The sequence below is a fragment of the Hippocampus comes genome, unplaced genomic scaffold (genome assembly GCF_001891065.2).
Source record: "Hippocampus comes isolate QL1 unplaced genomic scaffold, H_comes_QL1_v1.1 scaffold68, whole genome shotgun sequence".
Taxonomy (NCBI): domain Eukaryota; kingdom Metazoa; phylum Chordata; class Actinopteri; order Syngnathiformes; family Syngnathidae; genus Hippocampus; species Hippocampus comes.
Window position 1 is genome coordinate 7,258,790 of NW_017805625.1, and position 21,138 is coordinate 7,279,927.

The 21,138-nt window shown below is 41.7% G+C and overlaps 2 protein-coding genes across 3 annotated transcripts in view; both read right to left on the reverse strand.

Annotated features, from left to right (window-relative positions):
* Nucleotides 1-7,854: 7,854 nt before the first annotated feature.
* On the reverse strand, nucleotides 7,855-11,119 carry inka1b (inka box actin regulator 1b). The gene is made up of 3 exons (XM_019881447.1): nucleotides 11,011-11,119; nucleotides 10,865-10,910; nucleotides 7,855-9,282 (listed from the first exon to the last, which is right to left on the reverse strand). The coding sequence occupies exons 2-3, from the start codon at nucleotides 10,865-10,867 to the stop codon at nucleotides 8,347-8,349; spliced, it is 939 nt and encodes a 312-aa protein (XP_019737006.1). The 5' UTR covers nucleotides 10,868-10,910; nucleotides 11,011-11,119; the 3' UTR covers nucleotides 7,855-8,346.
* Nucleotides 11,120-13,151: 2,032 nt separating this feature from the next.
* The window catches only part of LOC109522231 (guanine nucleotide-binding protein G(i) subunit alpha-2), a 35,504-nt gene continuing 27,517 nt past the window's right edge, over nucleotides 13,152-21,138 (reverse strand). The window contains exons 6-10 of one of the 2 annotated variants that reach the window (XM_019880582.1): nucleotides 16,984-17,112; nucleotides 15,982-16,111; nucleotides 15,000-15,153; nucleotides 14,423-14,615; nucleotides 13,152-14,127 (exon numbers count right to left, since the gene is read on the reverse strand). In XM_019880582.1, the coding sequence (XP_019736141.1) occupies nucleotides 14,425-14,615; nucleotides 15,000-15,153; nucleotides 15,982-16,111; nucleotides 16,984-17,112 (604 nt within the window). In that variant the 3' untranslated portion in view covers nucleotides 13,152-14,127; nucleotides 14,423-14,424. Of the gene's footprint in view, nucleotides 14,128-14,422; nucleotides 14,616-14,818; nucleotides 14,900-14,997; nucleotides 15,154-15,981; nucleotides 16,112-16,983; nucleotides 17,113-21,138 lie in introns of those variants that run through there. The other variant, XM_019880583.1, reaches the window with a different exon arrangement.

Sequence of the window (21,138 nt, forward strand, 5' to 3'; positions counted from 1 at the left end):
TGATCCCGAGACTTTTATGTCACAGGCAGCATCAATGACAGTCAGTGGCCCTTTGCTGCTGCCGCTGCTGTTGTACGACGTTAACATATTTGTCCAGGGGCGGGTGGATGCATACTCAATACTGAGAAAATAATGCAAAACTGAGATGTATTAGCTTTACCATGATTCCTTTTTGATACGGCTCTTGTATTGGACCTTACTAGGTTATCCAGTAATATCTCAGGTTTTGGAAATGACTGTATTCCTTCAAAAGTCAATAAAAGTTTCTGCTTTTTGGCACAGCATCATCATTCAGAGCTTGTACAACACTCAGAGTGTATAACATGGTTTAAATGTTCTATTTTGCTGGAATGTATAGCGTAATCCCTAGACGTTTATGTCACAGGCAGCATCAATGGCAGTCAGTGGCCCTTTGCTGCCGCTGCTGTTGTATGACGTTAACATATTTGTCCAGGGGCGGGTGGATGCACAAAGTCAATCGGAAAAAAAAAACCAAAACAAAAAAAAAACCCCTAAAAAAACAGAGAGGAAATTGATCGTTTGACATTTACGTTTCCATTTGTTGTTGCGGCCAACACTTCCTGCTTTCACACTGTTATTTAACTCATTGGAAAGTTGCCACCATTTTTTTAAACAGAACTACATACTCATTTGGATCCAAAGTACATGACCAATTTCTTTCTACAAAATTATTTCCTCATGATCCCAACCCTTTGAATGGTAGTGTACTGCATATTCATGAATCCTTCATCCAAAGTGCCTCCAGTCATAATCAACTATTTGCTGGAAAATGATGCTTGACAGCAAACCTATTTACTTTGGATATCACTACAAGATATTGTTTCAATAAAGACGAACCAGATCATGCACACATAAAGAAAGCTTAAAGACGATTAACACACACCAAAAAAAAACAAACAAAAAAACTCCCAAAACCCAAAAGATCACAGAGATGCTCCGTGTGCCTCCTAAAGTTCACTTTGATGGCCTGCAAACCAGGAGGATTGCGTTTGAAGAAGCAGGTCAACAGCCGCGTGGCTTGTAAAAATATTTCCACTGTTGGGATTCTGGCCAACATAATGAAGCTGTGGCAGGAGAGCCCTTTTTTTTGTGGATAGTCTCTTTCGACAGACTAACCTCCTGCCTCCAAAATACTTCATCATCCTAAAGAACAAGGTTAAAAGCTCACACAGTCCAAGCCAGTGCATGTGTAATTTACAGTTATTTCTTGACTTGAGAGTCATTTTGGTTTCTTGGCAGGCTCAACTTCTTTTGGCTTTTCTATTTTTTTGGATTCAGACATCAGTCAGCAGCCTTTGTGCAGATGAAATTAATTTATTGTGTCTCATCTCCTGGCTGTGGTGAAGTCTGAATTGTGTAAATTAGTTTTTTGTAATTTATTTGATGAAGAAAACAATGACAAAAAGTCAGCTGGGATAGATAGGCACGATTGAAAATGCGCAACCGATCGGCGTCACCCTTGAAGGCTTAGATCCAACTGACCCAAAAATGTTTATCCTCCTCTTTTGCAAATTTATTCAACTGCAAGCCACTCTAGACATATTTTAATTCATTCTCATTGCAGTGCATATAGGTTGCAAATGTTACGTTGTTTCAAGTTTACATCTTAATGCATTGCGCCAGTGGAATTGGATCTTCGAGATTCTCATGCAGGCCACAAGCACAAAAGCTGATTTACAGCTGTGATTAGATTTGAGATTAGGCCATTCCTCCATTTTAAGGAATTTAGCGGAAGACCTTTTAGGCACCAGTTCGTGTGATGTGATGTAATTTCTCTTCAGTTCTCTTCATGCAGACCACACAGTTTGCCATTACATATTAGCAACATGCTTATTATTTTGGTTGCAGTTAAAAGTGGTATAAAAATGCATTACAGAAAAAGCGGCTTCTCATATTTTTGTGACATGATTTTTAAATGATGAATTATTATTGAGAATAGCGAACTAGTAGAGTAAAGGTGTGGGTACAAAACCAACCCAGATTCTACCTTTAACCACGGTAGGGTGAAATATGCTGGGGAGTGTAAGCCATTTTAAACTAAAAAGGAAGAGGGCAACAAGCATCAGCCCCAAAGCGCCTCCGTGCTTGCTTTCTGCTTCAAGAGAAAGTTTTCAAATATCAATTCAAATTTTTCATTTATTATTTTGGAATACTACGATTCAATTTTGAATGGGGGCGGGGGGGGTCATTCGTTATTGTCAACAGAACAAATCCGGATTTAGAGGGCAAGTCTGAGCCCTAGTATTTTGTGAATATTTCAAAACAGTCTTTCTGTAATAAACAATGTGAAATACCAATATCTGTCCGTATAATTTTAGGCTTGGAAGTAAAAGTGAAGTTGCATAGAACATAGATATAGAGTATATATAAACTAGACGATGTTTCTAAACATGAGCATTAGCAGTCTCCAGTGGTACAGTTTTGGGTACTTTAAAGAGTGAAACCTTGACGAGAGCAACAACAAAAAAAAAGACAAATGTCCTTTATGCGTTGCTTAAACTGGAGCAGATCCTGAGAGAATTTTTTCCACACCGGTCACATGTTCACAATCACATTTTCATCTTTCCTTGGAGAGAAATGTTTTGGTTCTTACTGTTTCATGGGAAAAGCTGAACTTGTGGCTAACGTTTGTAATTGTTTCCAGGAGCTCGTTGGGCTCCGGCGTTTTCGTTCGACTGTTGTTGTTTTTTTGTTTTTTTTTCTCGCTCTGTCTGCTCTGGTATTGAATAGCTGACGTCACTCTTCGTGCAGACCGATGATAGCGTGGCATTGATTGGCTTCGGGTTCCTGCCAAAGGTTGTGCGGCCGATATGAGCGAGCGGAAGGGAGTGGGAGGGAACAAAAATAGATTCAGCTATTCAGTGGAAAATGTGCACATACAAAACAAAGTGGGTGAAACAACAATGAGATTTTGATTTGCAAGATAAAAGAAGAGAAAGCTCCTAGATTTCATCATCCCGCCAAAACCGTGAGCTCACGTGCAACTTGAAAATAAAGTGTGTGTGTGTGTGTGTGTGTGTGTGTGTGTGTGTGTGTGTGTGTGTGTGTGTGTGTGTGTGTGTGTGTATGTATGTATATATATATATATATACCAGTATAAATAATAAGCATTTATCATACGGCTGTTAATTATGACCTCATCTACAGATGACTTGGCCTATCTGTTTTCTTAAACATCAGATGTGGTCCTTGAGCACAAACGTTTGCCCACCCCTGATCGAAATGCTTGGCTGCCAGAGCAGACATAATTGGACCAAACTCGTCCGCGGAGGAGCCGAGTGCACTTCTTGTGAAACGGACAGCTCACTCGAGTGTCATATTTTGACATGTTTTCTTTTTCTGCATGGAAGCAAGTCTGACTTGCTTCTAGCCATGCGATGTTACATGCGTCTGCATGGTGATGTTGATTTTAACTTGTGTAATATCCATCTGCTTGTCCTCATTTGGGTCACGCTTGAGCTGGAGTGTATTCCAGCCGACTATCGGGGAGTGGCACTGAACTGGTCTCCAGTTCAACTCCTGCAACAAGAAGAGAAAACAACATCCATACTCATGTTCACATAAATTGAGATTTGAACATGTATTTTCAGGAGAATGTGGGAGTCATCTTGTTATTTTCTAATCTGCTAAGGTTTGCAGTCCTATTCATGTGCCGCCTTGGTGCACAGTGTGATTGTCCCCAGTCACTGTCCATGCAAACATGCATTTGGACAAGGAGCCACTGAGCACCCATCTGCAGGGGGCGTACGGCAAAACCATCTGGACAAACTTCATACGTAGTCACCAAAACCTTTTAGTTTTGGACTTCCAGGATTTTGAAAGAAAACCTTTCATTCAAACTGAAAATCTGAAAGTAACATCAGTGATAGGATATCTCGAAAGGTGCTTAAACAAATATGTCACAGTGTGAATTTTACACTTAAATGCAGGAATTTATGTATTTACATATTTTTCGGCTCAATAGGGTTCATTTGGCCAAAGCCTTCCACTTCAACAATCATCCTCTTTCTTGATCATCAAAAATAGTGCCATTCTACTGCAGTAGCGTTGAGACCAACATCCTGGGAAAGACTCAGCAGAGGATGTACTTCCTACCGCTGCTGAGGGAACACTGACACAGAAACCGTTGAGGCAATTCTGTACAACAGTCATCGAATTGTTGCTGTGCTCATCCATCACAGTCTGGTTTGGTGCTGCCACAAAAATGGAAAAAAAAAATCGAACTACCGGTACAATGAAGAGTTAGGACAGCCGAAAAAAAAAAAAAAATCACTCGTACCCACTTACCCACTCTTGAGTATTTGATGATTCTCATTCTGATTGTTGACGGTATAGGATGACTATAAAACTGAAAAAGGATGTTTCATCTACTGTAGATGCACATTTACTCTCCATGGAAGACCCTTTTTGACCTTTGACGGGTTCCTGGGCTGTTGCAGCCTTTTTGAATGATGGATGTGAAATCGTCATATCCCGCGCACCCTCTTTGTCTCATTCGTCAACTCTTCGCGCGCGTGTGCTTGATGCATTGTGTCTATCAGCAGCTTGCAGGAACGAACACACATTAACCACCACTTCCTTGTTGAGGGACGGACGGGGAGGTCGGCAGGAAGAGACTTTGGGAAGTCTTCCAGCCTTTCCAAAAGTGGAATGGCTGCACCCGCCTCCCATCACCACCATCACCAAGCAATGCTCCAGGATTTTTTTTTTTCTCTCCCGGGGCTGAAGCGCAGCTTTACCAATATATAATAGTATATACGGGGGCTGAGAAAATCACTTTAAAATAAATTGTAGAAAATCAACTAAAATGCAAGAGGGGCTCAAGCGGGGCTGCACAGTTTTCTGGCAGAGCTATCACCCCGGTGAAGAGCCATCTCTGCACCCCACCTCAGTTAGGATTAGTCCTATCCTCGCACTGCTGGCATCAATAGTGCATATTTTCTACGTGTTTTGCCACCCTGAAACCAGCTCACCTTCCTCCAGCACATAACAGTACAATAGCCATTGTTTTGAAGTGGCTATTTTGCACCCCCCGGGCCCAACATTCAACCAGTACAGTCCTCTTAAAAGACACCTCTTAAGTCATTGTCAGTCTCGCTAGATAATCTTAATTCCTTAATTTCTTCTAGACAGTTCTTATATAGTGCAAGCTAAAAGTCAACTGACACTGGGAGGTGAAATATATATATATATATATATATATATACAAAAAAAAACCCAGCAGACTTTTTTTTCAATAATTATGTCATGTCTTTATGATGCCTTCCATGTCGTATGCCTTTTTCCTGTTTCTGCTATACCTGTAGTTCATGTTTTTTCCCTTCCAATTATTCAAGTAACATTTTTGCCAATACATATATGCACAGTTCGTCTGTTTCTTCAGGCCATCTTTGCCGAAATTTCTTCACACGCCCAACGAACCTGACAGCATTTCTTCTTAGGCCTTATTTACCTTTGACAGCCCAGGTCGCTGAAGTGTGTTTGCGGAAGCTGCCGTCGTTTGAGTTCACAGGCCAGCGGCAGAGGTTTTGCTCTTACATGCCGTGGCTGCATTCACTGCGCTACCTTTGTGGTGTTTGCATTCCAATTGCAAGAGAATTCTTGGTTTATGAGGAGGGAAAACATAGTTGGAATGTCTTGTCTAAGGAGGATGATGATGATGATGAAGAGACGGAGGAGGAGGTAGAGGTGGATGGTGATTTTTTTGGTTCTGCCGCCACAGGTACAAATAGTAAACAGCTTTCGTAGGATGAGGTGTTCTGTCCTCCAAGTCTGTTGACGCACACACACTTGAACAAGCATCGATAGATGGGCCATGATGATTGAGAATGCTCCTTCTCAGGTTTCCCACTGTTTGTTTTAGACGGGTTTAAAGATGGCGATTATTTGGAAATTCTGCAGGTGATGGATGCCCCGGACTGTTTGAAAGGAATCCATGTCTACGTCAACATGCAGTCAATGTTGGTGTTTCGATAAAAAAATTCATGTTTTGGACACTTTTGTAATAACCTTTACTTGCTTGAGTGGACGCAATCACTCCCACATTTGAGTATCTCGATTTAACGGCAATGCAGGGACACCGTTGTGACGCAAATGGACAAGCGGATATAATTCCCACTCACTGTCAATAAAACACATTATGTTTCAGGAATAAAGCAGTTGTTTTCCTCCCTGTTCCAAAAGTGTCTGCGTGTGGCAGCATGTGAGTTTCACCACGGTTGTTTTGTTTGTGATTTCCAAACCACAAATCAGGTTCAGAGTTGCACTCTGAAAGGAAAACGAGCTTACATTTGGTGCGCAGCGGCATGTCAGGTTTGTGCGCCGTCAAGCCGAGCGTCTCTGGGGAGCTGCTGTTGTGTTTGAAGGGCTGACCATGTGCACAGCAGGCCCACATGACAAATGCCCCCTCCTGCCAGCGAGTCACATCCTGTGCATGGCTCGGCCCTCACTTCCTGACTTTGGGGGCCGGACCATGTAAAGTGAACTTAATTATTTGTTTGACGGTAACTGCCAAAATCTTATGCAAAGACTAAGAAATGTGTAGGACTGAATTATTTTTACCTGTTCAGTTTTCTGATTTTTTTATTTTTTATTTTTTGGAGGGGGGTGGGGGGGCATTTCTAAAACAATGCCCCGGTTTGCTCTGGGTCAAAAAGACTTTTTGGTTTTCATTTTATATAATGTGTTATGATTACCAACAGATCTTGCACTTTTTAGCAGGATTTTGTTCAAAACGTAATGCACTTCAAATAGTAGAATGCCCGTAAATTAAAAGCAACCACAAAATATTTTCGATCAAGTTAATTTCATCATCAAGGAAAAAAAAAACAGTATTTCAGGCCCACGATGATAGGGGGGAAACTGAACTGAACGATTTGTTTGTTTTTGCAACAGAATTTGAACCCCATTGACCTTTTATAACACTTCAAGCTCCGTATGGCAACATTTGCGTGAGTCGCGTGAGGCCTCGGAAGATTAAGAAGTAGATTGAAGGTTAAGAAGTAGATGCTGGCGTTTGCCTCTGGACTGGATGATCCACTGCCGCTGGAGGGCTTTCAAGGCCTAATTGAGGACAGGCCGAGGGCGCTGTTGGAGGAGTAAAGGCAGATGATACTGTAACACTGCGCAGCCTTGACTGGTGGAAGGACTCTGCCATCTGGACGCATCTGTTTTATGCAACACACCTTCTTGGAGCATGTGAGCTACTTGGATGAAAAAGCTGGACGATGAGCTTTTTGTGTGTCCTCGCATGGCTCTGGTTTTTCCTTTTCATAAAACCTCAGTGACCCACGAGTAACTTTATTTGTACAGTGGATACTTGTGATCCTTGTTCCGATTTGCATTTCGCATCCTACTTCAGCCTTGCTTGTCTCAGGGTTCTCGTGTTGCCTTGCAGAGGAAATTTGCTGTTTAAATAAAGCAGCTTTTTATTGCCTGCATTCGTTAAGTGTTGTCACTTTCTTGTTACGTAAGTTCACCGTTTTTTTTTTAATGTTGCTTGTTTTTACTTGTACTGTATAAATAAAGTTCATGTCAAATGAGTTGAAATGCACGACACATCGGCTTACCTCGATTCAATTAGCATCGAGGCAATAACTCTGCGTGAAAACAGGTAAAAGAAGGTAGAAGACAGAAACTCCTGAAAACAGAAAAAGAAGAAGAGAGAAGTCAGCAAGAAGAGTACATTGGGGTCCACTTTTGTCCAGTGTCACCGAGCATTTCACTGCCATCGAATCCAGACATGATGTGCTTTGAGTTTTTATCTTGGAATCTTTGATTGCGCAGGTTTCATAATGATCATTTTATGAGTAAAGGAGTCATGCATACAGTTTGTTTTTTCTTCTCTGACTATTTTGTTTATTTTGGAATGAGAACAAACTCCAGGTCGACTGGAATGAATTGTGTTTCACTCTGGAAGTTCCACTGCATACCGCAATGTGTAATTCCCTCAAAAGGGAATGATTGCAATGTATTGGCAAATGTTATTCTGCAGAGACAAAATACTACAAACAGACAAGAGTGAGCATGATCATGTCGATTCTTACATCACAGCCTCTGGTCATCCTCAGATGCCATCCAAGTAGCAAGGTGATACCAACAGTGCCGCGAGAGCATCATGAAAGAAATCAGTGCTATTACAGAAGGAAAAATACTGCAAAGGCTACCCTGGACTGTATGCCAGTCATATTGCTTCTACAGGGTAAAGAATTGTGCTTGAAAGGATTAAGAAACAGTTTACAGATTATTTACAAAAAAAATTAAATATCAAGGAGTTTTATTTGGGTTGATACTCTGGACAAAAAAAAAAAAATCCATTGTATAGAGTCAAATGTAGCCAATGATGTCGTTGCATATTATGGGCTGTCGGCTGCCAGTCTTCATGAGTGAAGTGGCGGTGAAGTGGTAGAAGTCCGAGTCGATGGCATGCAAGCCCGTGTGCGACTGGTGGAAGAAAGGTTTGAGCAACTGGTGTCCCACAGGGCAGGACAATCGTTTCGGAGCCTCGGCAGCCCTGTTCCCTCGAGCGGACTCTGCCGGTTTCTGGTTCGTTTCTACGCTTTTAGACATCCCGGCCAGTCGCCGCTTCATGTTGACCAGAATGTCCTTGGCGAGACGCCGACCAGCACTTGGCTTGAGTTCTGCAGGTTCTGGACACTCCGGTAGGTCCATCCAGTTCTTAATTAGGTCTGCAAAGCTGTTGTCCCCAAGAACCAGAGGCTGTCTGTTCCTGCTTCTGCTCAGCAGGGCTGTCGTCCAGTCCTCTGGGTCGCTGGCCTCAAAGGAAGTCCAGCGCTCCAAGCAAGCGTCCGAGGTGGATTTGGGTCGGATCCGACTTGTCGGTCCCATGTTTGTACGGAGGCAAGCCGAAGAGGAAATGCGCACATTTCTTGTCCTTCTCAGAACAACACCTTCATCATGCCAAGAGGCCTCCGAGTAGCCAGAGTCAAGGTCCAGGCTCTTTTCACTGGTGGGCGGGCTTTGAGCCAAGCATCCGTCGGATTCTTCTTCTCCTTCTTCCTCCAACGGGTTGGCTAGACAGCAGGCCGAGTCGTAAGTGTTGGCCTCGCTGGCTTGGGACACGCGCTGGTTCGAGAGTCGCTCCTGCTGGGCCTTCTGCTTACAGAGGCGTTTCACGGCAAAGGAGCGGTCGCACGGTTCGCTGAGGGGCCTCGGCCTGCTCGGCTGCTTCAGGTCCTGCAGGGAAGGCATCATGCGTTGCGCGCGGTTCTGGAAGCACTCGCTGGAATCGCCCTTACACAGCTGGTGAACCAAACAGAGACAGAGAGAAAAACAATCCAAATGAAGGAGTGGACACAACAACGAAGCCCTCCTCCGAGCACGTCCCATTTGAGAGGAGAGACCTGAACGCTTCCTTGTGTTGTTTCTGGGCCGGAGGGATTTTTAGCAGCTGAGATCACCGGCCTCGGTGAGCGTGCAAAAACATTCCTGACAAACCTTCGGGCGGCCATCAACACGTCAAAGCGGTGTGATCCGCAAAAAAAAAAATCAGAGAGCAGGATGCACATTTCAGATGGGGAGAACGCTCCCTGCTTCCTCTGGCAGGAGAGGAAATTTTGAAATGCAGCTGAGTAGGACATATCCTCTCATACAGGATGTTGTCTGCTACGTATGACCGTTCAAATGCAACATTGAGGATTTACACTATGATTCACAATAACGTATTCAAAGTCAAACCAAAATCGACATGATGCAGCATCACACGTGAATCATATCATTAACCGAAATGGAAATGATGACCCTGTACACTCAGAAGGGGAACTTTTCCATAATCCTATCCACCAACTGGACACTTTATGAGGTACACATACAAAATGTACGATTCAACACAAGAACATTGGGTTACTAAGAGCAGAATATGAAATGAAACTTCCTCTCTATACGACATCTCGTGCGGTTCTGTACAGACGGCACTTTGTGGGCTTCTCTAAATCATAATAGTGGGCTGAGTCCAAACTATGAGACTTGTGTCAAAAATTCAAAAGCAAAGGAACATCGAGTGAGCAAAAAAAGAAGCTGCTCCTAATGCAGGATTGGTTACACAATATCCATACTAAGTTAAGAAGAAATGCAATCAGCACGAAACAAACCAATAAATCACAACAATCCCAAAACTCTAACACCAGTCGACCACAGTGCCGCCCAAGTGATGAATAATAAAAGTAATTCGGGTTTTAAACCAGTCCCTATCGGGAGCATCACTCAGTGGTCCATTGATCACATCCCCAGCTCCGCCGGCATTTGATTGACACTACGTTTATCGCTGTGGTGCATGCATCATACATGCACCATAGCTCTTTTGGTCATTTAGTTACATGAGAAGTAATTAGAAACAGCCTTTTTAGTCCAATTGCAGTACCCCACTGCGGCCAGTGATTTTTTTTTTCATTTTTATAATGGCTAAATGGAAGAAAAAGTGTGTTAAATGTGTCCAGCCTTTCACTGTTTGGCCTTTGGAGACTCCATATGACATGATGTTATCACAGCTGTGAGTTCAGAACCATTTGGGACCCCTCTCCTCCTCCTTCTCCATCTTCTCCTCCTTCTCTAACTTTATGCTCAGTGGGGCAGCATCGCCATTTGCCACTTTGTGCTCCCATGGCAAAATGTTCTCCTTGGCTGCCTTCATACAACACACAATTGATTTGTCCACATGTGGACTCTCAGCGAGAATTGTTAGTTTTCCCTGGCCTGGTGGGTGAGTGGGGATTAGCACACAGTGCCCAACCAGTGAGGGGGCAACACAGTGTTTTGGTAAGATGTTACAGATAAATCAAAACACTGTCGCCAGCATGCAGGAAAACGAGAGGAAAAATAAACTTACCATTGCTTGGAAGTGTCTGCAGTGAAGTTAAAATGTCTTAAGTGTTCTGCAAAGCAAAATACAACAGTAATGATGAACACAATTTATTACATTTCCATTGATTTACTGTAATATATATATATATATATATATATATATTAACTAACCTTGGCATTTGGCTCCCAGCAAAAAAACAACAACAACTCCTCATTTTTCATTTATATTTGACTTAAGATGATGCTGTGGCTGCTGAGTCCTCACTCTTGTGCTCAACATGAAGGCTGTCAGCACACTTTGTTGAGGCCGAAGTGCGTGCCTTCAACCAATGAGCGCAACGCAGCCACACTCTCAACCAATGGCAAGGCGCCTCCAACAAAGCCACGCCTCCAGCAATGTGTCATCATGAGATCTGTTTCTGTGGTGTGCAATATACGTCATGCAGAGTTTAAAGTGCATTTCCCCTTTAGGGATTGTGATACCTCAGGTATCATACCTGTAGTAGCCCTACGTCAAATCGAATTTAAATTTTTACGTCACCAATCCATCCATCCATTTTCAACACCGCTTATCCTGAATAGGGTCGCGGTGGATGCTGAAGCCTATCCCAGTTAACTTCGGGTTAAAAGTGTACGACACCCGGAAAGGATTCACACCCACCACCTTACCGTCACTGATCGCTGCCCATTCACAAGTCAGGCGAGTGTACCACTACACTCGGGGTAGGGAACTCTGGTTCCTCGAGAGCCATATCCGGCCTGCTTTCGATCTGTCTCGCTACTTCAACACAACCTAATTTCAACGATCAGCTCATCGGCAAGTTCTGTCGAAGCCTGAAACCAACACCTGAGTTCCCTGCACTACCCCATCAGCGATTTACGTAACGCGGTGAAATGCAAAATAATAATAATAATAATAATAATAATTAATAATAAATAGACATTTTCGTAGGCAAATAGTGCAAGATGATCAGTCCAAATTTAACTCAACTCAACTGTATTTATAGAGCACTTTCAAACAGCCATCGCTGCATACAAAAAAAAAAAAATAACTGTGGAGTAATGAGGAGGAGTAATCATTTGTGTCATATTTTTACATTTTTAAAATCCATGTCGGGATGGGCAAAGTATGGCCATCATTACTTTATCTATCCATTCATTTTCGAATCAGCTTATCCTCACGAGGGTCGCGGGCGTGTTGGAGCCTATCCCAGCTGTCTTCGGGCAATAGGCGGGATACACCCTGAACTGGTTGCCAACAATTTCACTTCCAGTAACCTGCCATGCATGTTTTGGGAATGTGGCTGAAAACCCACGTAGGTACGGGGAGAACATGCAAACTCCACACAGGAAGGGCCTGAGCCGGAATTGAACCCATCACCTCTGCACCAAACGGACTGCTAACCAGTCATCCACCGTGCCGCAGTTATTTATTTGTGAGTTAATTATTTTATTTTTCCCTCAGCCATGAATGGTCTGGCCCAAACTGTCCGTTTTAAAAAATCAAACGTGGTCGTCGAGCACCAACTGGAGAACGACAGTGCACCCCCGGCCTAAGGCTCCACCTGGCGGCCGCGTCAAGACATCATTTATCAGAAAGCATTGGTTTCTTTTGATGGTGCCTGAATACAAACACTCTGCACACCTCTTCTCGTGACTTTTTGATGAAAATTTAGCATTCTTTGGTTTCTCCGGCGGTTTAGAATTGCATACAAACCATTTGATCACGGGACACCTTGCGACACCTAATCATTTCGTTTGCAAGTGAGGAATGGTAGCACTTAAGTGTTTCAGACCGGAGACTGATGCAAATGAACTCATTCATGTCAAGAAATAGGCATCGTCACACACGTCTAAACATTTGCATGCAGTGCTCTCAAATCAATCAATTCTTGTTCGTTGCTGTTAAAATTGTGTTTTAGGCAAAGACACAAATGATCGTGCGTTTGAAATAAATAATCTCAAAATAAATCAATACAAATAAAGTAATCGTTTTAAAAGAGAAATAAAAAAACATGCTTACTAGCCAAAACATTAGGTACGTCCGCACAATCTTTTAAATAATTGTTTTCATTTTCATAACCTTGAATTAGCGTCAGTCCATTTTAAATGTCCTAAACAAATGGGACTTGGAGTCGATTCTATTGAATATATTGACCTTTTCTTCTTCAAAAATTAGAAAAATGTTACGTTTTTCTTTTAACAATTACACATGGAAATCTCATAAACTGTATCCTAAATGCGGTGCCTCGCTGTATTCTCACGTTAGCGTTGCTAAAAATATGATGTTTTTGGACAAAAGGACAGAAGAATAAAACCTCACAGGACCAAACTTTTAATATTTACATAAACCAAATGACTTGATTTGTACTTTAAATACCAACAAACAAGATGCGTTACATCATCGTTCAAACTCTGTGCTTGGATGCATCGTAAGCTATGGGTACAGAGTAGAAATAGCCCTAATTGAACAGTGTGAAGAACAAATGTGAAGATACACGCGTAAACAGATATCAAGGCACAAACATAAAGTCGAAACGAGAGACTCGGAGTGAAACAAAGAGTACACAATAATCTACAGTAGATCATCAACAGACATAATTTACAACCTCACAGATTGCGTTGAGTGTATTCAAACAAGTGGTACGTAACGGGTGTGAGTGGGTACAGGCTAATTAATGGAATGCCATGCAGGGGAATACGGTGATAATTATCACATTGATAATTGTAAATGGCGTAGAAAAATGATTTTTTTCCCCCCACACCGCCATTCACATTCTGCACATGTTGAAACAGTTGTTAACATGAGTTGATGTGATATAAAATATTGTTTCGTACCGTCTTTTAATCAACCTTAAGGGGAAAATGAACATCTTAATAAAGTTACGGGTGAAGAAAAATAGTAACTTAAATCAAAATGACCACAAGATCTTCTTGTTGGGTGAGGAATATTCTTTGTGCATTTTACATGCGTTCCAACAATTCACTGAAAGCCAACTCATTTTTCCACACGAGTGGCTGCTAAATTCCTCTCATCCAATGAGGGTGCTCAAACATTCATTCAGGGGACTATAAAGAGTAAAAGAGAGAGGAGGCGTGTGACAACTTTGTATGCATTTGTATGCAGGACCAACGTTACACAGAGGGCGAGATGGTAGCCAATCACAAATTGTTGAAAGTCCTTTCAAGGTTTCCACTCTTGTAGGGATTACGTCTGTCGCAGTTTTCATTAAGAAAAGCAGTCATCGTCACATGGTTGCACGCAGTCTCTCACGCAGTGTGCACCTCCTGCCACAAAACAAACAAAAAAAAAAACACGTTAGCTGACTGACAATGAACCCTTTACATACTCATTCCGATCTTCTCAATGTGTTGACAGAAAGTAGACGAAACCTTAGAAAGCAGGTCTAAGTTGTGGCGCAGGTGGTGTCACGCGATTTTGGTGGATTTGATCGCTTCATTGATAAATGTGGTGAATGGCATCATATTTGATATTTACGATATGACAACAGCGTCCATCAAAATTTGTGAATCATTGTCGGAATCAATTCATTGAATGCATTATTATTATGAAGCACCTCACCTTCAGAAAAGCCCGCAGTCCTTTAGGTTATTCTTAATGATGACGTCAGTGACGGCGTCAAAGACAAACTGCACGTTCTTTGTGTCGGTGGCACACGTGAAGTGGGTGTATATCTCCTTGGTGTCCTTCTTTTTGTTCAGGTCTTCAAATTTGGTCTGGATGTAACTGGCTGCTTCATCGAACTTGTTGGCCCCTAGGATGAAAAAAATAACAAAAACAAGAACATTTTTGGGAGTTTATCTGTTGAAGCTACATTTCTTTCCCCCAGAGATTATCAACCAGTGTTGGTCATTAGTTTTATTTAAATTAAATATTTTAAATGGGGGAACATTTTTGTTTTGGGAGTTTGCCATTTGGAATTGAGCCACTCAGGACTAGAGTGGGGCAACTGAATTTTGGTCATTGGTGGAAAAAAAGACACATTTTCAGACATTACAGTGCTAAAGGTTTCAGGTAATAAATGTTAGTTCAGCGTATATGTTGTATATGTTAATTGCTCCAAGTACAGCACTTTGTATGCAGCGATGGCTGTTTGAAAGTGCTCTATAAATACAGTTGAGTTGAGTTGAGTGTATACCTGTGTATTCTGGAAAGCAGATGGCAAGGGGGCTACGGGTGATCTTCTCCTCAAAGAGGTCCTTCTTGTTGAGGAAGAGGATTATGGAGGTCTCGGTGAACCACTTGTTGTTGCAGATGGAGTCGAACAACTTCATGCTTTCGTGCATGCGATTCTAAGAGTCCATAAGAGTCTAAGAGTCAATGCTCTTCATTGAGCATCCTTGTTGAAGTGTGAAAACTAAAACTGAGCCAGGAGTAGCTGAAATCAAGGCAAAATATGCTGTGTGTGCCAAGATATCTGGTACAATTGTAATTTACTTAGAATTACTAGAACCCTTTTTACCACGACAACGTGCAGTTAGCGAGCTAGCTAGCTAGCAATGCTTACACCTTGAATGGTAAAGATTAGGAGCCCACAGCCTGTCCGATGGCTCAGTGGAGGCCTGGAAGCCTGAGCTCGGTGGTGGCGAGTGTTCTTGTTGCAATGTGAAACCTTAAAGTGGATGTTGGGATGTGTAGGCATAAGAAATATGTTAGACACAATAGCATTATGGATTATGATTTCATTAATCTTTATGCTAAACTTTTATAGGTGTAGGTACAGTATCTGCTTTTTTTGGGGGGGGGGCTTAACTAGGTGGCTAGCTGATATCTTTTTAAAAGAAATCATGCCAAGTTTCTCAAAATTTCTCTGCTCTCTTGGCAGAAAAGTTTACTGGAGTCATTCTTTTTTTTCAGTGTGCCACCAGAGGGAGCTGTTGTTCAACATTTCAAAAGCACGGACTCGCATTGGGGCATGTTGAAGCATTTAACACATAACCTGTTCAAATAATTGGGGTCAAACGGTTCAAGCCACTTTGGATTTGAACACTCAATTAGTTGGAGAGAGAAATGGATTGCGCAATGATAAGAAGACATGTTCAAAGCCTTGTAACAACGAGCGAGAAATCATCTTGGGTGGAGATCAACATGCCACAGCAGGCTGAACGTGCCATCCTCACCATCTCTTCATCCTCGGCCAGGACCAAGTCGTAAGCGCTGAGCGCAACGCAGAAGATAATGGCCGTGACGCCTTCGAAGCAATGGATCCACTTCTTCCTCTCGGATCGCTGGCCTCCCACGTCGAACATCCTGCAAGGCAGGGGTGACGCAGAGGACACACATAAGCGAGTTAGTGTGTACGAGGTGCAGGCAAGCCAAGCCCAGTGGTACTTAAAGACACACGGAGAGAAAGTTCAGGTGACATATAATCCCTGGACGTATATTAACATTTTATGAGCTTGCTTTTTGAAGTGAAGGAGGTCGAAAAGCATCTGACCGGGCATCAATGAGAGACACTGAAGAAATGCCTCGCAAAAAGACTGAAAGTTGTATACTTGAATGACATTACTATCATCACCGCTACTACTCCTGGGTTGAAAGATTGTTTTGACCATTTACAAGTACGAAAGAAAAATGTTTTTAGATCACTTATTGGACTGTTGCATAAACCTTGAGAATGACCGCTCAAGTTTACTCAAACGGGGTAACTGTGCTACTATTTAGAGACATATTGTTCTCGTCTATATGCACTTCCATAATTGTTAGCACAGGCCCATTTATCAAATGTTTGAACACATAAACCACCGCTGTCCATACATCCTCTGTAAGCGGCGGTGTCAATCCATTAGTATCCCGCACGAGTGCTCAGGCTGCGTCTCGTCGTGTTTTATTGCCGCGCATCAAAATCACTTTTTCTAAACAGACAAATGTAGTGTGGGGGTTGTGGAACAAATTTATTTACTCTCTGGGTAATCATGATAATTAAGCTTTCAATTGCCGTTTTAATTTGGCGCAGTTGCATATTTCAAGGTTCGATTAATGTCGAAATGAGCACTTTTCTGTCGGTGATAGCTTTTGTTTCAGAGCAGGTGAGCACCGCTTTGATGTGTTTTTAGCGTGAGTGGGCGGGATTGGTGGTCGTTTTTTTGACTGCAGGAAGATCCGCAACGGTGCGGCCTTACTTGAAGTGCAGCTCTTTGAACGTGAAGTGAGTCTCCACAATGCCAGTGGTCTTGACACGAGTTCGCAGCACGTCCTGCTGGGTGGGGATGTAATCCGCTTTGGCTATCCTCTCCAGATCGTTCAGGTAACTACAAAGAAAGTTGAGAAGGGAATCAATATTTCGGCACGCTCTTATTTTACAAATGGCACTTCAAAACTTTGGAAATGGATCCCGAACAACAAAGCAATATTAAGGGTGTGAGAATATAATCATATGTTTGATGATGAAGTTGCAATGCTTAAGAAGTCCTAACATTCTAAAATGTTTTTTTAATGAGAATATATATATAAAATCAAAGTATCACCAAAGAAAGCCACACATTATAAAAATAAAATGTTACGTTTTTTTACAATTACTTTTTTTAGGAGGGAAATTGAAAAATCAGAGTACTTTTTTTTTTAAGGAACAACCCCCCCACCCCCAAAAAATGAAACACAGTAGGATTTTTTTAAAAAAAAATCTAAAACAAAGGTTCTGGGGGAGAAAAAGTTGCAGTATTACAGGAAATAAAGCACGAGTATTAGTCATATTATTAGTCATCTTAAGTATAATCTTGACAAATGCCAATCCAAGAATCATATTTTTCATGATAGTTTTTTATGAAGTACTAATTTCTTTAGAAATAAGTTGCAATATTAGAGGAAGCATTTCTTGCAACAAAAAAAAAACTATTTTTCAGCGTAGTCTGTTCAACTGAAAAAAGTCATACCAACATGCACAAAAAAGAATAATTTCATTGCATGTTGCTATGTTGGAAGGAAAATTAAAGAAGAAAGGACGTTGACAAAAAGACATTTTTTGCCTTGTTGAAACCGAATACACCGCCGGCATTTGAGGTGATACTTGTTAAATCAGCGGAGTCTTCTTTTTGAACACGAGCGCCTGAAACGAGATGATGGATGAGGCCGTAGATGAGCCGAACGAAGCACGATGCGCTTCTCAGGGGACATGCCACCTGCTCAACCAAGAATCAAATGCTCACTCAGCACTCAGCACACCATAAAACTAACCCAAAGCTTCTTTTTTTAATTTTTTTTACTGCTGTTTACAGAAAAAGGACAGCGTTGTTTTTGAAGGTCAGCAGCTTTTAATGAAGGAAATTCTCTTCTGCTGCAATAAATGATGACTCCAGTTGATAGTGCGTTTGACTATAAATGACTCATGGATGTTTTGAATTGAAATGAACTTGTCCCAAAACATATTACATCATTCATTTTTGACTCAGTTCGATGGAAATTTGTTTCGCTGACCCCGCTTGTGTACACATTTGGTAGACCTTGTCCCAGCCTACGCTTGATGTCTGATAAGCAGTGTAGGAAATGGATGGATGGTTATTACAGCTCCTGCAGTGGTGCGAGCAGGAGTGGGGCCGGTCATGTGTCCTCTATGCAGTGGATGCGTCACATGTACTTCTCACTTCAAATAGGGAAGAGTTTGTTTTCCAGCGTGAGCCAGGTTTAAATTATCCAAGGATATTTTTCAACCTTGTTCTCCATTCGAGCAAGCAAACTACTGATTTCGACACATGATGACGGAGGTTGTCAACGTCACACATCAGATCACCAGTTACGCCCGGGATAATCCTCATCTCCTTTTCATCAAACCTAGAAGCGGAAGTGCCCTACGGCAAAGCGAGTTCCACATTGATTTTAAATACCTGACAAGATAACAGCAAGAGCGAAGTAGGACAGAAATGATTCATAAAAGAATTCAAGTAATTCCATTATAAAAGGAAGCCGAGGCAAAATCTCCACCTCGATGCTTTGCCGTGATCATTTTTCCACTGACTAATGCTACGGCAAACGAACGCCCCTCTCCTCGTAGAAATAAACTGGCTTGATGGAGGAGGAAAGACTGCGTAAAAGATAAAATGTCCAACGTTTGGATTCATTTAACACTAACAAAAGAAGATAACAATGAGTAATCTGTGCACTACAAAACAAAACTCCAACAGCACGTCTTCAAGGGCACTTTATTTTCTGGTTTTAATTCCCATTTGCTCGCTATCTTTTATCTAGTCCACAGGTGTCAAACTCAAGGCTCGGGGGCCAGATCTGGCCCGCCACATCATTTTGTATGGCCCGCGAAAGCAAATCAAACATGTCAACTTCCATCATGCTTGCTAAAATCTCTACCAAAATGTTAAATTCTCATATTTAATAAATAGGAGACATATTGTAAGCATTTTCTTGTAACCACACCCCTCATTACAGAAACTTAAAAAATAGTTGAAAAAAACATTATTGATTTATTTTATTTGGTTTCAGTCATAACGGCCCTCCAAGAGAAACGGTAACTAAAATGTGGTCCATGACAAAAATGAGTTTGACACCCCTGATCTGGATTGATGCTTGGTTTTATTAATTTTAAAAAATAATACCTGATGGTTTTGTTGTTTAAAATAAATCTGTATCCAATTATTCCATTTATTGATGGGCTACTTGGTGGATTAATTGATTCTAAAAATATGTGTTGATAGGTGTCATTCTACAGCGAAAGTTAAAGGGGTGACAAAATGTCATGATCCTGTTCTCGTGTGTCTCCAGCAGGTGGCAGAGGAGGACTTTCCCTCCAACGTGCACACCTGCTGCCAATGAGTTCATGTAGTTAAGGTTCCCGAACTGTGTCACAAAAAGGTGCGATGTCAATGCACAAGAATCAATGGGACATTTATTGAAATTTTTAGGCAGTATGCGAAGCTGGCAACAGTCGCTGATGTTCATGTTTCATGCCACAGCCCACAACTTTGGATGGGTGAGGACGCACACCATGAACCGATACCGGCCTGATTTTCAGCTGTCAGGTACTTGTGGAAGATGTCGATACTTGTCATAAAAAGAGAGGAACTCACAGGTCAAATGAGTTCATTTTTCTGATTTTCAAACTTTACTTTTATGCCAAATCAAGGACATGATGGAATAAAAAATATATACTGTGTATCTTCTCCAACCAAATAAGTCTTTTTGTGGCTTTGAATGAGTCTCATGAAGACTCATTAAAGGGGCGTCTTATCTTGGAAACATTCTCCAGCAGGCTGTCAGTCAGTGAGCAAGTGAAGGCCCATCTGTGTTTACAGCCCACCTCACTTACAGCGGCATTACATCATTAACAACATCCTCATGGCCAGCTGGGAGCTTGTCTAGCCCAGTCAGCCTTTGTTTCACTCAGAAAGTTGTATTTTTAGCAGGCCTTGCATTTGAATTCATTTGAGGAAAAAATATGAACAGCACTTTTCATGACACTGAGTCTTTTTCAGCACTACGGATCAAACTGAACTCTTCTCACTGTCCAAATTCCTGGCAATGAGATAACACTGAGGCACGCTGGCTCTTTATTGCCCCTTAAAAATGCCACACATGAATGCTGGACAACACACGTTTTTTTGTTTTGTTTTGTTTTTTAAAAACAATTTTAAGGTGATTAAACTGAATTAATCCTTGTGCTTCTTCTGGTGTGCGTTTTGTCCAGTGTGGGGCAGTATAATACAGTCATGCGGACACAAACGGAGAGGATTTTCACAACTTGCCTCAGTAAGCTGCAATATTATTGTCGCAGAAGATGAATATGTGCCTGTGAGTATTGCTGGATTGCCTGTGCGCATGTGCTGTCACACCACTTGTATTCCAATAACTTTTGCTTTAACAGTTAGAACTTGGCCACAAAGATGTATTTTATTTCTATGGGATTTTACATTGTGTTTTCGTATAAAGCAAGCAGCCGTTGACAGTGATGTGGTTGTTTTACATACACAACAAGTAACTCTCTTTGTTTTATGTTTAGTTTGACATTAAGCTTCAACTTGCACGGGCAAACAGCTTGAAGTCTCTTTTTTTTTTTTATTAACTTTTCAATATTTGCTGAAATGCTCCTTGTTGTGAAGTGAGTTGAGCTCAATGAACTCATGACTTTGAGCCTTTCAAATGTCGAAATTGAGTTTGAGGTTATATTTCTTTAATTACACTTGCAGTACAACTAGGCCACACTTTTGCATTGTATAAACGCAGTCCACAAACAAAAGGGTGACGCTAACACCATAATAAAGGATTCTTAAAGTTCCACATTTGAATTGCTTGCATGTATTATATTTTTCAAAATGGCACTTGCGTTTGTGCAT